The 16,513-nt window shown below is 36.4% G+C and overlaps 1 protein-coding gene across 3 annotated transcripts in view; it reads left to right on the top strand.

The window, feature by feature from the left end:
* Positions 1-16,513, top strand: part of ccdc117 (coiled-coil domain containing 117) — a 65,158-nt gene that overhangs the window by 13,657 nt on the left and 34,988 nt on the right. For 2 of the 3 annotated variants that reach the window (XM_028808412.2, XM_028808411.2), the window contains exon 2: positions 9,968-10,301. The exons of the other annotated variant lie outside the window; for it this stretch is intronic. In XM_028808412.2, coding sequence (XP_028664245.1) covers positions 9,968-10,301 — 334 coding nt within the window. The remainder of the gene's footprint in view (positions 1-9,967; positions 10,302-16,513) is intronic. 3 annotated transcript variants of the gene reach the window in all.

Genomic DNA, 16,513 nt, shown 5'->3' with positions numbered 1-16,513 from the left:
AGCAGACAAAATATTTTTAAAATTTTATAAAAACAATTTCACTTTAGATCAATTTTATGTGGCAAATTAATACACCGTATAACATGATTGTGAGGAAATAAGTTTGACACATTTTTAAGTGAAATTTATCTTTTAATAAAACTTATTTATTTTTTTTATTTACATATTAAAAACACATCTGGTATACACTGTATTCAGACAGTGCAAAATGTCTTCAGTGTTTAAAATGGGTGTGATATGGAATCAGTCCTTAATAGTTAATTAATTTAACTTAATTTCCCATTGGGATTAATAAAGTATCTATCTATCTATCTAGTTCCCTGGTGGAGGACATCCTTTGCAAAACAGTCTGTTGTTCACCTACTGTTTTTCAGGAACCAGCTATCCCAGCCCTTAGTCAGCCTGTTTTTGTAAAGCTGTAGTGGTTTGTTTTTTTTAATATGATCTTCATGCGTATAATATCTTAAAAAAAAAAAAAAATAAAAAATAAAAAAAATAATGAGTTGCCCACACCTGACCAGTAAAACAAAGACTAAATAATTTTGAGTTGTATTCAATGAAAGTTTCTGGTAAGGGAAAAATGTAACTCCCCAAGTTTGCTGTTTTGTCTAGACTAGTAACAGTTGCAGCAGACCTGTCTTGAATGATAAATGTTAGCTGTTGATGTTCTCACATGTGCTTGCTTCATTTCAGATTATACATTGTGTGCAGCTTTTAAACTATTAATCAAAATTAAATTAATCCTTTAATTATAGGAAACAAACTTTGTGAAATTTCCTAAGACAATGAGCCTTAGTGTAAGGGTTAATTGGATGTGTCAAAAGTACTATTTAACAAACTGAGTACTTTTATTTATATAAATTGCCTGAAACTGCTTTCCCCCCCCAAAGAACCCGGATGAATATTATTTCACAGGAGCTTCATGCTTTAGAAAATACCATACCATTTTCTAAACCCACATAATCCTGAGCATGGTTGCAAGGGTGCTGGAGCCTAACCCAGAAAGCATAGGGCACAAGGCAGGAACAATCGCTGGATGGAGTACCTTCCTATCACAGGGCGAACAAAAACAAACACACTTACACCAATCCACCTAACCTTGAAGTTTTTGGACTGTGGGAGGAAACCCATGCATACATGGGGTGAACTTGCAAACTCCATAAAGGGAGAGGACCTGGGATGTGAACCCTTGTTTTCTTACTTCTCATGCCATCCACTCTTGAACATGCTACAACCACACATGACTAAAACATTCCTGATGTAGATCAGTACTTGCTTTTCCTTTTGACTTGGCTTTAGTTCGTGGCCATTGCAAAACTCAATTTAAAAGAATACAGTTTTCTCTAAAATTGGAACAGGTGATTTTATTTGTAAGGATAATGGGACTTTTTGGAATAAATTTTACCCTGTAGCAGGTCCTGTAAAAGTATTAACTTCGGTCAGATTTAAATGTCATGGTTTGATCTCTAATCTCGTATCACTGAAAAGTTTTGGACGGATTAGAGCAAAAGCAATATACACTGAACCATGCTTTACTGTTACTTATTACATACAACATTGATGTTTAATGGCTGCACATTTACATGCTCCATGGAATGAACTCCCAATTTTTAAGCATTGTACAGATAAGAACAGGTAAAAAGAAATAATATGACTTATGTACAACGTCTACCTCATCAATGTTCTGTCTGTGACCTCTGTAGTAAGCAAGCATTTTAAACTCCAAAGTATGACATCCATCTCAGCTTGTTCTCTGCTTGTGTTTTGTGATCTTAAGCAGAGCAGCACATTGCCATCTAACTTTGCAGGGGAAACCCCAGTTCTGTGCAACAATGCAACAAGCTATCCCTCCCCAACCCACCATTCTTTGAAGTTTGACAATCCAATACAACTTGAATTTGAATGTTAAACACATCATCTTTGAGTTCTGCCTTTTCTTCATCCTCATCAAATCTCATTTTCTTTGCATCTTGCCACCTCTTTTTCCTGTGCAGAGAATGAACTGCACACCCCATTTCTCTGTACTATCACAGAGAGCAAATGAAACTGAGTTGAAGACTTGGTGTTGAGGAGAAAAAAAGGAAAAATTGCTGTTATTTCAGTAGCTCAGTAGGACAAGGTAACTGAAGTTTAGTGATTAATTTGTACATTGTAATGAGTGCAGCAACAGAAGAGACAGGCGCGTGCGCGCACACACACACACACACACACACATATACACAGACACAGACAGACGTAGACCACTGCATCTACTTGACTCCTCACATTTGAAAGTGGTTCTGTCTGCTTCTGTCATTTTTGACTATTGCATCAATATACAGGTGCTCGTCATAAAATTAGAATATCATGACAAAGTTGATTTATTTCAGTAATTCCATTCAAAAAGTGAAACTTGTATATTAGATTCATTCATTACACACAGACTGATGTATTTCAAATGTTTATTTCTTTTAATGTTGATAATTATAACTGACAACTAATGAAAGTCCCAAATTCAGTATCTCGGAAAATTAGAATAGAATATCAATTAAGACCAATGCAAAAAAAGGATTTTTAGAAATGTTGGCCAACTGAAAGGTATGAACGTGAAAAGTATGAGCATGTACAGCACTCAATATTTAGTTGGGGCTCCTTTGGCCTGGATTACTGCAGCAATGCGGCGTGGCATGGAGTTGATCAGTCTGTGGCACTGCTGAGGTGTTATGAGAGCCCATGTTGCTCTGATAGTGGCCTTCAGCTCTTCTGAATTGTTGGGTCTGGCATATTGCATCTTCCTCTTCACGATACCCCATAGATTTTCTATGGGGTTAAGGTCAGGCGAGTTTGCTGGCCAATCAAGAACAGGGATACCATGGTCCTTAAACCAGGTACTGGTAGCTTTGGCACTGTGTGCAGGTGCCAGGTCCTGTTGGAAAATGAAATCTGCATCTCCATAAAGTTCGTCAGCAGCAGGAAGCATGAAGTGCTCTAAAACTTCCTGGTAGACGGCTGCGGTGACCTTGGACCTCAGAAAACACAATGCACCAGCAGATGACATGGCACCGCAAACCATCACTGACTGCGGAAACTTTACACTGGACCTCACGCAACGTGGATTCTGTGCCTCTCCTCTCTTCCTCCAGACTCTGGGACCTTGATTTCCAAAGGAAATGCAAAATTTACTTTCATCAGAGAACATAACTTTGGACCACTCAGCAGCAGTCCAGTCCTTTTTGTCTTTAGCCCAGGTGAGACGCTTCTGACGCTGTCTATTGTTCAGGAGTGGCTGGACACAAGAAATGCAACAGCTGAAACCCATGTCTTGCATATGTCTGTGCGTGGTGGTTCTTGAAGCACTGACTCCAGCTGCAGTCCACTCTTTGTGAATCTCTCCCACATGTTTGAATGGGTTTTGTTTCACAATCCTCTCCAGGGTGCGGTTATCCCTATTACTTGTACACTTTTTTTCTACCACATCTTGTTCTTCCCTTCGCCTCCCTATTAATGTGCTTGGACACAGAGCTCTGTGAACAGCCAGCCTCTTTAGCAATGACCTTTTGTGTCTTGCCCTCCTTGTGCAAGGTGTCAACGATCGTCTTTTGGACAACTGTCAAGTCAACAGTCTTCCCCATGATTGTGTAGCTGTAGCCTACAGAACTAGACTGACCATTTAAAGGCTTTTGCAGGTGTTTTGAGTTAATTAGCTGATTAGAGTGTGGCACCAGGTGTCTTCAATATTGAACCTTTTCACAATATTCTAATTTTCTGAGATACTGAATTTGGGACTTTCATTAGTTGTCAGTTATACAACATTAAAAGAAATAAACATTTGAAATACATCAGTCTGTGTGTAATGAATGAATCTAATATACAAGTTTCACTTTTTGAATGGAATTACTGAAATAAATCAACTTTGTCATGATGTTCTCATTTTATGACCAGCACCTGTATAGCACAACGACAGCATATAGTGTTTAGATGAGCATTGTGATTATCGGCTTCCTTAACAGAAGTCCTTTCCATTTTCTTTTAATTGGGTGTGACTCATTGTTTATTTCAAACGCATATTTTGCAATTCATATTTTCGCAAACCTAGCTACTAATTCTTTCAACCTCACATTGACTGCAAAGCTATTGTTGTAAATGAACAACAGACAAACACATTTATGTTTAATGAGGGTCTTTTTAGGAGACTTTTTGGCTATAGGCAGTTACTGCAAAGAACAGCTTGCTGGTTAACAAGAGCACCGCTGCTCTTTGTTGTTCAAAATCACCTCCCCTAATTTGAGTGCCTGCTTCATGAGGTGTTGGATTGGTTTACTAGTGTGACACTAATGTGACACACGGCACGCTGTCTAATTGTTCCTACCCTGTTTTAAGCAAAATTCATTTATGATTGTCCCCAGAAACACACATTTTATGTCTGGTTCAGCGAGACTAACTGATTTAGACGTACCATTGTTAACAAATGTTATCTTTTTCAGTAAATGGGAAAGCGTTTTTGTTGAGTAAGGGAGTAAAATTTGCATTATACATACACAAAGGCAAAATGAAAAATGGAAGTCCTCCTCTGTATCCCTAAATTAGTGCTCCTTGAGCATTATAAACCTTATGCAGTTTTTATAACTTGATTTACTTTTACCAAAACACAGGCAGTGTCTTCCATTGTTCGCCAACCCCCGTGTTTGGTTTTCCTGATACACACTTTTAAGATTTTTTTTTTCTTTGAATTGTTGCTATTTCATTAGTTTCACTTTTATTTCAGAACTTCTGTAAAAACAATATTTGTAATCTTGCGAGTCCCATTATGCTGAATCTTTTTAATGAGATCAGGACAGGTTTCTCTGTTTGGAATTTCAGCACAGACAAAACGATCTACATCATCAGCAGTTAAAAAAAAAAAAAAAAAAAAAAAAAAAAATTTATTAACACAAAGTAAAAAAAGTAAGTAGAGTTCTGCATTGGACTCCTGTCTGTAAAGTCGTGCTATTTTCCTCTCACAGTTCCAAAAGTACTTGGGGTTACCAAGGTGATACTCCAGCTTTGTCTAGGTTTTTGTACAAGGGCTAGACAGAACGTTTTTGACTCCTGGGGTAAATGTAGCTTTTTAAATAAGCAGATAGATAAATATATATACATGAACAAAGTAACCAATAAATGCATGTGCGGTAAACTCCGTTTTTGAAATTCTCAAGATTCTTTATTTGTCACATGCATAGTTATACAGGACAACACGCAGTGAAATGCATCCTGATCCGCTTATCAAAAACTGTGCAAAGTTAGAATATCAGTTAGATTAACAAAAAGTCATAGATTGAAAGATAACAGTATAGTAGAACATAATAAATAAGCAAAATTATGTGAATAAAGTAGAATTAAGTGTTAAGGTGCAATAGTGTAGTAATTATTATTAAATGAGGCAGTTTGTTTGTTTGCGCTACTGCGATCTTTACTTTCTTTTTTTATATTTTCTAATTTTCCTACTTTCATATTCTTTAACTTTCTCCACATGTGTATTGCGCAGTTTTTTTTTTTTTTTTGAGCCTTTTTAATTTCACTGGTTTCATAGTCTCTAACCTGCTCTGCATGTGTTTAGCGTTTAATTACTTTCCTTATTTTCTGAGTTTGCACCTCAATTATTCTTTTTTGCTCTTTTTTTCTGTCCAACGCATTTGAGTCTCTTTTCTCCGTGCTGCTTTCTTCTTCGCTTAGATGTCGACATTTCATTTATAACGTACCTTTATACGCTTTCTATGCGCTGAGAGCCCTGAATCTGTGTGTGCTCAAATCCTTCACAAGACTGAATATTTTGCTGCCTATTGTCCTATTTGATAGATTGTAAGTAGGGTGTGTCTTTGGTCTCGCGGGAAGACAGAATGACTTCGTCCGTTCATTGGTAATTCTATTAAATGCCACCCGCTTTTCATTGCACTAACGTATCGAGTATCTAAATATGCTTGAACTTCGTCCTGTGCTTGTTCTTTCGATAAAGTTACGTGTACTGTATCGTGTCCTTTATGAATGTACTTGTAGATGTACTTAATACTCATCACTGATGCACAGTACTCGGCATTAATATGACAGTCGAATCCTTTTAGTAAATACGGGTTATATGGTACAGTCATTGAATTATCGATCATAACAATTTTTTCATCTTGTTTTTCATGACGATTATCTCTTCGGCGATAGTCTGGAAAGCCAGCCATAGTCATATCTGTTTGAACGAAAGCTTTTGGAAATTTTTTTAAACACTTTTTTTCTTTCGAGTCCCAACACACCGAATCTTTTAAATGAGGCCCGTGAGACATGTGTTTAATGACTTTGTACCGTAATTCAGGATAGCTTTTTCTGTTTGGAATTTCAGCACAGACAAAACGGTCGACATCATCAGCAGTTAATAATTTTTTTTGTAAAGTAACCAATAGTGCTGGGCGGTATACCGGTTCATACCGAAAACCGTTTTTTATTTTTTTTATGATATGGATTTTTCTTATACCGCAACACCGGTTTAAATTGCCTAAACGACGTTCGGAACGTGGCGCAGCGGGAAACTGTTTAAGTGGGGACCTTTTTCACTGCTACACCGCTAAACACAGATTTGTTGCACTAGGGCTCTTTTTCACTGCTACACCACCAAATAGTGGGTGGTAGCATAGGTATGCCGCGCGGTGAAAATGGACAGAGAGCATTCCAAAACTGAACTAAAAGTAAAGTTGAACATGTGATGAACAGAAGAACTTTTGCCGAAAAAAAGGAGTCACATCTGTCGCTTGGAGATACTTTAGTTTTAAAAGGTCAGATGTGTAAATACTGTTTCTATACTACTGGATAATACTGCAAGCCAAGTTGTACTTGTTTTTGTACTTGCTAGTGTATGTTTTGCTTGTATTCATTCTGCGATGTGCTATCGACTCGTTCAGAGATGGGCGCAACTCTGAATGGATGGCATAATTAAACATGTATAACGAAGATATTTTTAAAGTTCTGAACACTCCGTCGGCTAAGTTTATAACTAGTTTTAATTTCACAAAGACGTTTATCGTGTGGTGATTGGTAATTATCGTGTGGTTTTGGTAGAGAGCAGGAATATCATGAAGTGAATGGATTCTGTGCGGCGATTGCTGCAGGCGCCTGCTCTTAGTGCGGAGGAAGTCAGTTTAAGAAGCGTAGTGATTAACGACTGGGTCGGGGAACACTTAACACAAAGTATTTGATGTGCTGCATTAACTTGTGACGGGGTTTGAGAAAATCTAGTAAATTAAAAATTGATTTTAGGATGAAGTTTAGTTTACAACATTCTACTTTAATTATAAAATAAACTGAGAATAAAGTGGAAATGTCGACTTTAATCTTGACATAGTCAACATGTCGAATTTATTCTCGACATATAGTTTGTTTTTTTTCTTCCGTGTCCATATTTTTTTTTCTTTACAGTGGCCCTAATGCGCTTCCATAGGGCTATACCACAAACAGCATTATAAATGCAAGTTGCAGTTTTTATTATTTATGTATATAGCTTAGCTTGAAGTAAGGTCCATGTTAATGCAGTTTGCCTAAATGATGGTACAGTTGGTAAGATGTCATCACCAAAATTGCACTTGTTTTATTTTATTTTAATTTGGTGAATACTGTGTAATGCACCTGGGCTTGAAGCCTTGAAGTAATGGTGCAACTATCAGTAATACTATTATGTATTTTATTGTTATTATTTATTAGTTTAAATATTATGCAGTTTGATGGTAAAATTGTTTAAAAAGTCACTAACGTGTCAGTGGACAGAGATTGTTAACATTAACAGAAAGTGTAGCTGGTTTACAAAAAATATTTACTATTTATTCCTTTTCTAAGACGTGTTCAGTGCAATCCAACTTTTGACAAACACCTCTGGATATTTTACTAAGTCTAAATGCCTCTTTGGATGGTTGAAAATATGTTGTCAAAATCATAGTTTTAAGATTTTGCAAAATTTGTTCAATTAAAGGTTCTATATTTTGACTGCATCTGTCATGCAATGTGATTCCTTCTCTTTAGTGCCACCCCCTTGAAAACTATCACTTTATGGGGCCATGCAAACCTGTATTAATACTTGTGTGCACATTAAAATGTCTTTTTGTACGATGTACAATTCTCATAACAGTCTAATAGGTTATTCTTAGCCAGTCTACTGCAGTAATTGCAGTGGAAAATGTGGTTAACATCCACTCATGCATGGGGAAAAAAATACCGTCTAATACCATGAAACCGGCAGAATTTAGAAAAATACCGTGATATAGAATTTTGGTCATACCGCCCACCTCTAGTAACCAATAAATGCATGTGAGGTAAACCCCGTTTTTGAAATTCGATCATGTACATGTATGCTCGGATTTTCCCGAATACCGTTTCGAGTTCTTTCAATAAAATTAATACTTTCTGATAAAACAATCTACTTACGAATGTTGGAATATCTTGTGCCGATGTAGCTGGTGGCATTTTTTTTCAGGAATCTCCGGATTTCTGGCCATTGTGGATTGCACGTCATTGTAATAAATAACTCTGGCCGTTTGCGCTAATGCGATCTTTAGTTTCTTTGTTTTGACACTTCGTTTTTTTCTGTGTTCATATTCTGTATCTTACTCTGCATGTGTTTCGCGCCTCCGTTTTTGCGTCTTTTGAATTCCACTGTTTTAATTATCTCTTACCTGATCTGTGTGTTTTTTGCCCCCTTGTTTTTTAACATGTTTATAACGTTTTACTTTTTTTTTTTTTTTTGTACCCATCACTTTTGGGTGTCTTTCCTCCGCGCTTTTCTTTCTTCTTCGTTTAATCGTCGATGTTTTATTTCTACCCTATTCATTTAATTTCTACCCTATTCATTTCTACCGTATTGACCTTATATACTTTATATGCACTGAGTGCCCTGGACCTGTGTGTGCTGCATGACTGCCTTTACACTACTGATTTGCTTTTTTTTGATATTGCTTGTAAGTAGGGTGTGTCTTGCAAGACTCTTGTTCTATGTTCCCGTGAGACGCACCGTGGCAGTTCTCTTTCGTCTCGCGGGTCTTTAAATTATCTTTCGAGAAAGATTACGTATCGTAGACTATCAGGACAGGGGACAGGATTTCTTTTTATAATAGAGAGATATTTCCAAGGGATACTCCAATTAGGACTTTTTAAGGCTGATCTGATCACCGATTTCATGTTACTTTTTTTTTCTTTTTTTTTTTTTTTTTCCCTTCTTTCTTTATCCTTTTAAAAATGTTTTACACTAAGCTACTGCATAACCAGACTCCTAGAAGTCTTATGTTGTATATTAATGTGTTACCTTTGGTATTTTTATAATTAAACTATAGACCACAAGTGTTAACTATTTTTTATTAACAAACTTTAATTCTGTAGGCTTATTGTTCAGTGACCATAAAAATACTAAATCCTTAAATTATAGTTCAACTAATAAAATATATAAAGATATATGTGTCAATAATACATATGCATAAAATAAAAAATGCTTATTATAATTACAATCTGTCATATTTTGTTTTTATGTAATGTATCTATCTGAAACAAGAATTAATAAAGATTTCATTTTTTTCTCAAACAACAAAAAAAACTATTTTACAGCTTTTACACTACAGCTTTTTTTGCTGTTAAAGTAAACATTTACAATATTTATAAAGGGTTTTTTTTTTTTGTTTTGTTTTTTTTCTTTTTCAGTGTTATAAAGAAAAAAAAAGGTAATTCAGCCATGTGCTCATAGAAGTTTTTTGAACTGTAAATTCGAATATTAATAATAAAAGTTACAGTGCACGTGTGGTGGTGCTTGTTGTTGTGAAATTAACTGCAGTTGATTGGAATATGCACCAATCAGTTTTATGTTGCATCTTTTGAAAATATTGATTGGCACATTTTTACAGCATGCCTCCTGTCTGACAGAAGGTTTTTCCTGGATCTTCTATTATTTTGTGTTTTTAAACTTTTTTTTTTTTTTTTTTTATATATATAATAGGTCTGGTTTATACATTCAATGGTTGTCCAGTCAGTTGCTGTTTCATTACCACTTTAAATGGCCAGCTTCTGAATAAAATATTCACATGTGATGAACTGCCTTCCAAGGAGAATCAAGTAGCAAATCATTCTACAGAGTTAAGAGAAGTCCTGTGTGTGGAAGACTATACCAAGGAAAGGTTGCTATTCCCTGTACAGCGTAATCAGATGTGGTATTTTAATGAAGCTTCAACATGTAATTCATTAAAATTCCAAAGAACCTCAGAGTCTACCATTGTAGAAGGGCATCATAACAAAATGTGTGACCAGAAACCCCTCTTCTGTGGTCAATATGTGTAAGTGTTAACATTTTTTAAGTCATTTAAATCTGTTTTTATGGTGTATGTTTTTCTTTTTTATTTATGACATTAAGAAACTAGTAGCGCTTTGTCAAGGTTCTTATGTAAAAGTTTGTCCTATCAGTGCTATGCATGGAGTAAGGTTGGAGTGGTGGTTATTATATAGGCTTTAATATACAAGGGTTGGCAACATTGCTTGTCATTACTTAAAATTAGTTTAATACTATTTGTCTATTCTATAGAGTTAGCACCATAAATGGTGTAGTAACCAAACAAATTTTCATTTAAAAAAAGCTGGGCATTCTACCAATTCATAGAAATAACCTTCACATAAATGTAATATTAAATTAAAGTAGTTCTGGAGGCTGTCTTATTGTTGACTTTAGCAAATCAAAAGCTTGTACCTAATTACTTCTCTTAAGGTGACAGGTTCCTTAAAGATTGCGACAACCGTGCAGATGCTTTAATGTTTCAGAGTAGCAAGAAAAACCTTGATATCAAGTCCATGCAAGTTTCAAAAGAGTGTTTTAGGATGTGTATCATACATCAGCAAATTGACTGGTGTCAGATAAATTAATCCCCATGATGAATCGGAGACCAGTGCCAATCTATTACTACTCCTGACTCAGCTGGATTTCAGTCTCTTGAACTAGAATAATTATGTAAGTAGGGCTGTGGTGCTGTGTCAAGGTATGCTAGTCGCTTGTCAGTTATACTGTTCATAGTTTTTACATATATGGTTTATTCCATCTTTTGTCTGGCACAGATGCCATTTCTGTACACATTTCATAGCTGTTTGAAATATGCAGCTGTATTTGGGCTTTTACATACCTTTTAACCCCTTAACCGCCCTCTGCCGGATATATCCGGCACCGTTGTTTTATTGCTAACGCCATACTGCCGGAATTATCCGGCACATTTGCCTGTGGTTATATGAATGCCTGGCAAGTAGTATAACTGACGGTTTGGCGTGGGTATTATTACTACGTTGTATTTCGACAAGTCTGTGGTTGTTTTGGCCGGTCATGTGACGTGATTCGCATGTAACAGCTGTGAATATGGCGAAACGTAAACTGACTTCAAGTGAGGCTTTGCAGGCGATTTTGGACAGTTCTGATCATGATTGTAGCAGTTCTGAAGAAGATTTTAGCGACAGTGATGAGCAGCAACGTGCGCTGCATGATACTGTGAATGAAGACGCATCGGATGACGGCGCTGAGTGGGTGTATCCCCAGCATCTCAGCTGGGCTGCTGCCCGTGGTGAACTACCTTTTCTGCATTCGTTTGAGGGAACGTGTGGCTTTATTGTTGATGTAAACAATTACACTGCTGAGCAGTTTTATGAGCTGTTTGTGTCACCTGATTTGATCAGACATTTTGTTCATCAGACAAATCTGTATGCAGCACAGTTTATTGAGAAAAATCCCAATTTACCTCCACATTCCCGTGTTCGTGCTTGGTTTGACACTGATGAAAACGAAATGAAAAAATTCATTGGGATTTTGATGTTGATGGGAATAATCAGAAAACCAGATATTGAGATGTACTGGTCTACAGATCCTATGTATGCAACACCTATTTTTGCAGCTGTCATGACACGTAACCGATTCTCTTTGCTGCTGAAATTCTTTCATTTGAATGACAACAGAAACGAGCCAGATAAGAAAGATCCAAACCGCGACCACTTGTTCAAGCTACGTCCTTTGATTGATCATTTATTTGAAGCATTTCAGTTGCCCTACATGCCAGGACCGTCAGTTGCAGTTGATGAAAGTTTATTGTCGTGGAAGGGCCGCTTACAGTTTCGACAGTATCTACCATTGAAAAGGGCACAGTTTGGTATCAAGATGTTTTGCTTAGCTGAGAATTCAGGTTACATTTATAGATTTCGTGTATACACTGGCAACTTGCACAACATTTAGTGGTCAATACTGCTTGAATAAATGTAAAAAATGTAAAAAAAAATGTAAAAAAGTAAAAAAACGAAAATTGTTCAGATTTCGCCTGGCTTGGGGAATATTTAGGGAGTTGGCGGTTAAAGGGTTAATAGTATTTGTGGAGATTACTGGTGGTGACAAGGATTTAAATCAAAGTTGGTATCTGTCATTGCTGAACCACTGGAGAGATGTTAAGTTGACTCCCTTGATATCTTTAGTTAATTGTTTTAAGTTTATTTTCTCAGAATGACCTTGGTTAACAGAAGACAATTAATTAATTTGGTGGTTGATTGTATTCATGAAAAAAATAGCATGAAATGTAGTCTCTACACTAATTGAGGCTGCAGCAAAAATGCCCCCATTTTGAAATATTTTGCATCAAAAAAAACCCCAAAAAATTACCCCAGCATTACAGAGTAATATTTTAAAATGTAGTACTGTCCCTATCAAACCAAAACTCGGTATGACAACAACATTGCCATGAGCATAATGCGGATGACTGTTAAACAGGAAAGTCTACCTACCATTGAAGCATTTAATTTATATTGTGTCAAAATAGAAGTCCATTATGATATCTAATCTATCCTTTTAATCCTTATAATTATAACTTCCAATGTAGGCTGCATGGCAGTAACTCATGGGAAAATTGGAAATTAAGGTTAAAGCTGTCTTACTTCCCGTTAAGACTACAAAATGACATTAAAAATTCAGAATCAATGTCTCCATGATGGGACAGTTAACTTTGTGAGCTGGAATGTTAAAGGCCTGAATCACCACTTAATGAGAAAGTATTCCCTTACCTAACAGGTCTAAATACTAAAATAGTATTTTTACAGGAGACCCACTTATTAAGCAAGGATCAGTTCTGGCTACAAAGACTGGACTGGTCAAATGTTCCATTCCAGCTTTACAAAGAAAACTAGAGGTGTGGGAATTCTTGTACATAGAACAGTCTCATTTGTAGCATCAGATGTAGTATCTGATCCTGAAGGGAGATATGTGATTGTCATGGGCAACCTGTTTCACTGTGAAGCGATTTTGCTAAATGTTTATGCACCCAATATCGATGATTGGGAATAGATGCAAATACATTTTGCATGAATTCCCTATGTCAACACTCATTAAATTATAATGGCTGGGAACTTTAATTGTGTTTTCAATCCACTCTTAGATAGGTCTCCTGTCACGGGGTGATGACATCTAACACTGCAAATACAATTACAGTTTTTAACAGACCACAACTTATCAGACCCCTGGAGGTTTCTAAACCCAAACTCAAGAACATATTCCTTCTACTCACCAGTGCGTCATTGCTACTCAAGAATTATTTCTTTATAGATTTAAATCTTGCAAGTACGCCGCTATTATTTCCGATCATGCCCCCCTGTTCTTGGAGCTAAAATCATTATGCCCCACATAATCCTCTTGCAGATGGCATCTCAACCCACTTCTATTAGCAGACGAGAACTGTACAGAATTTATATCAAAACAAATCGGTTTCTTCCTAAAGACAAATCCTCGGAGGTCTCTGCAGGAATACTCTGGGGAAACTCTAAAGGCCTTCTTAAGAGGACAGATTATTTCATATCTTTCCCACAGAGATAAATTAGAAATTAAGAAGGTATCAGAGCTAACCAGTGAAATTACTAGAATAGATCAAGAACATGCCAGGTGTCCAAGTGAGGCTCTTCATAGGAAAAGACAGGCTCTGCATTCAGAGTTCAACCTCTTAACAACCAAAGAAACTGAACAACTCCATTTTTAAATCAAGACATCATTACTATGAACACAGAGAGAAAGCTAATAAGCTCTTGGCTCAACAAATCCACAAGCAAGAAGTTTGCAATGCAATCACCAACATGAACGGAGATAAAATCATTGACCATAAAAATAATACACACATTTAGAGACTACTATAAATCCTTATATTCTACTGAATTCAAAGAAGACAACACACATTATTGCAGAGGAATTGGATAAACCTCTGTCGCTATCAGAATTACTAGATGCTATAAAGTCACTTCAGAGCGGGAAAGCAGCAGGCCCTGATGGCTACCCTTTTTATTTTATAAGAAATTCTCCACTCGGCTAGCTCCCCTCATATTAGCAATATTTACAGAAGCTAGAGACAATCAAATTCTACCTCCGACTCTTCGCCAAGCATTAATCACAGTCTTTCCTTGACAAAATAAGGACTTGTTACAATGTGCATCATGCAGACCAATTTAACTTCTGAATAATGATAAGATACTCTCCAAGGACCTAGCTAAATGGATGGAGAAACTGCTGCCTTCGGTAATATCACAAGATCAAACTGGATTTATTAAAGGCCAACACTTAGCTTCCAATCTTCAACGCCTGTTTAATGTAATATATTCACCTACAAAGTCAAACCCCGGAGATGATATTGTTGGATACAGAAAAAGAATTTGATATGATTGAATGGAACTACCTTTTCACTACATTAGAGAAATTTGGGTTTGGCCCGAACATTTGTGCATGGATCAAACTACTGTATACCAATCCAGAAGCTTCAGGTTTTTATTAACAACATTTGTTCAGACTACTTTAAACTAGAACGTGGTACCAGACAAGGACGCCTCTTGTCACCACTGTTATTTGCAATCGCAATTGAACCACTGGCAGTTCACTGTCTAAATGCTTATCAGATAAAGGGGATTATCGGAGAAGGAATTGGAACAGAAAATTTCTCTATATGTAGATGATATGGTTTTGTAGATAGATAGATACTTTATATATCCGACCCACAAAATACTGTGCCTGCAGTCTTAACAGCACTTACAGAATTTCAAAAGATCTCTGGTCTCAGAATTAATTTGAATAAAAGTATGCTCTTTCCAGTGAATTCTCAAGCATACAATATTAGATTGGACACCTTCCCTTTTATTATTGCAGATCAGTTTAAATACCTAGGGGTAAATATCACAAGTAAACATAAAGCTCTTAATCAAAAAAATGTCGCTGTCTGTATGGAAAAAATTAAGCAACACTTAGATGGTCAACCCTTCATCTCACTCGAGATGGAAGAATTAATGTTGTTAAGATGAATATCCTTCCTAAGCTTCTCCTTTTTATTTCAAAACATTCCAATATACATCAATAAATCATTCTTTAAGCAATTAGATTCAACCATAACCTCATTTATTTGGAACTTAAAACATCCACGTATCCAAAGAGCAACTCTACAAAGCCATAAGGCAGAAGGTGGCATGGCTCTTCCTAACTTTCAGTTTTACTACTGGGCAGCAAACATACAAGCTATAAAAACCTGGACTCAAACAGATGAACATACACAGGCTTAGTCTGCAATAGAAATAAAACCCTGCAGTACTTCTTTATATTCCCTGCTTTGTGCCCCAATAAATGCAAGTTATCGCCAATATACTAATAACCCAATTGTGCTTCACTCACTCAGAATATGAAACCACCACTTTTTTCAATTTTCACAAAACATATGTAGTTTTTAATATCTAGAAAACATTTGGGATTAAATTGCTTAGAGATCTTTTATATAGATAACATCTTTGCATCCTATGAACAATTACATTCCAAATTTTCCAGCAACACATTTCTTTCACCATCTTCAAATTTAGAAACTTTGTTTAACAGAACCTGATTTTCCCCATCTCCCACCTTCCTCTATGCTGGAAAGAATATTGCTCAGTTTCAAGAACTCGGACAGCATTTCTGCAATATATAAAATTATTGTACAGTCTCTCCCTTTCAAAGATCCAAGAGGACAATGGGAAAAGGATCTCTCCCTCAACATATCAGAAAAGGAGTGGAAGGCAGCAATGCAGAGAATTAATTCGAGCTCCATATGCGCAAAGCATACAATTATTCAACTCAAAATTATATATCTAGCACATCTGTCTTGCTTAAGTGTCCAAAATGTTTCCAGGGCAAGATGCAACCAGCGAACGCTGTAATCAAGCTCCACCCTCACTGGGTCACATGTTTTGGGCCTATACCAAATTAACATCATTCTGGACAAAAATTTTTAAGTGCCTTTCAGACAGCCTTGGTGTCACAATCCCTCCTAACCCATTAACAGCTGTGTTTGGTGTTCTTCCAGATGGGCTTAAAGTGGAGAAGGACAAACAAACGCAGACTTATTTTGCTAAACTGGAAGAATCCTAACTCTCCTCTTTTAAGTCAGTGGGTAACTGATGTTTTATATTTGAAATTAGAAAACAATCTAATTCTCAGTTAGAGGATCTGTGCAGAACTTTTTCAAAACCTGGCAGGATC

Source organism: Erpetoichthys calabaricus, chromosome 1 (genome assembly GCF_900747795.2).
Source record: "Erpetoichthys calabaricus chromosome 1, fErpCal1.3, whole genome shotgun sequence".
Classification (NCBI taxonomy): domain Eukaryota; kingdom Metazoa; phylum Chordata; class Cladistia; order Polypteriformes; family Polypteridae; genus Erpetoichthys; species Erpetoichthys calabaricus.
The sequence above is the reverse complement of the archived record's forward strand: the minus strand, read 5'-3'. Positions and strand labels throughout refer to the sequence as shown.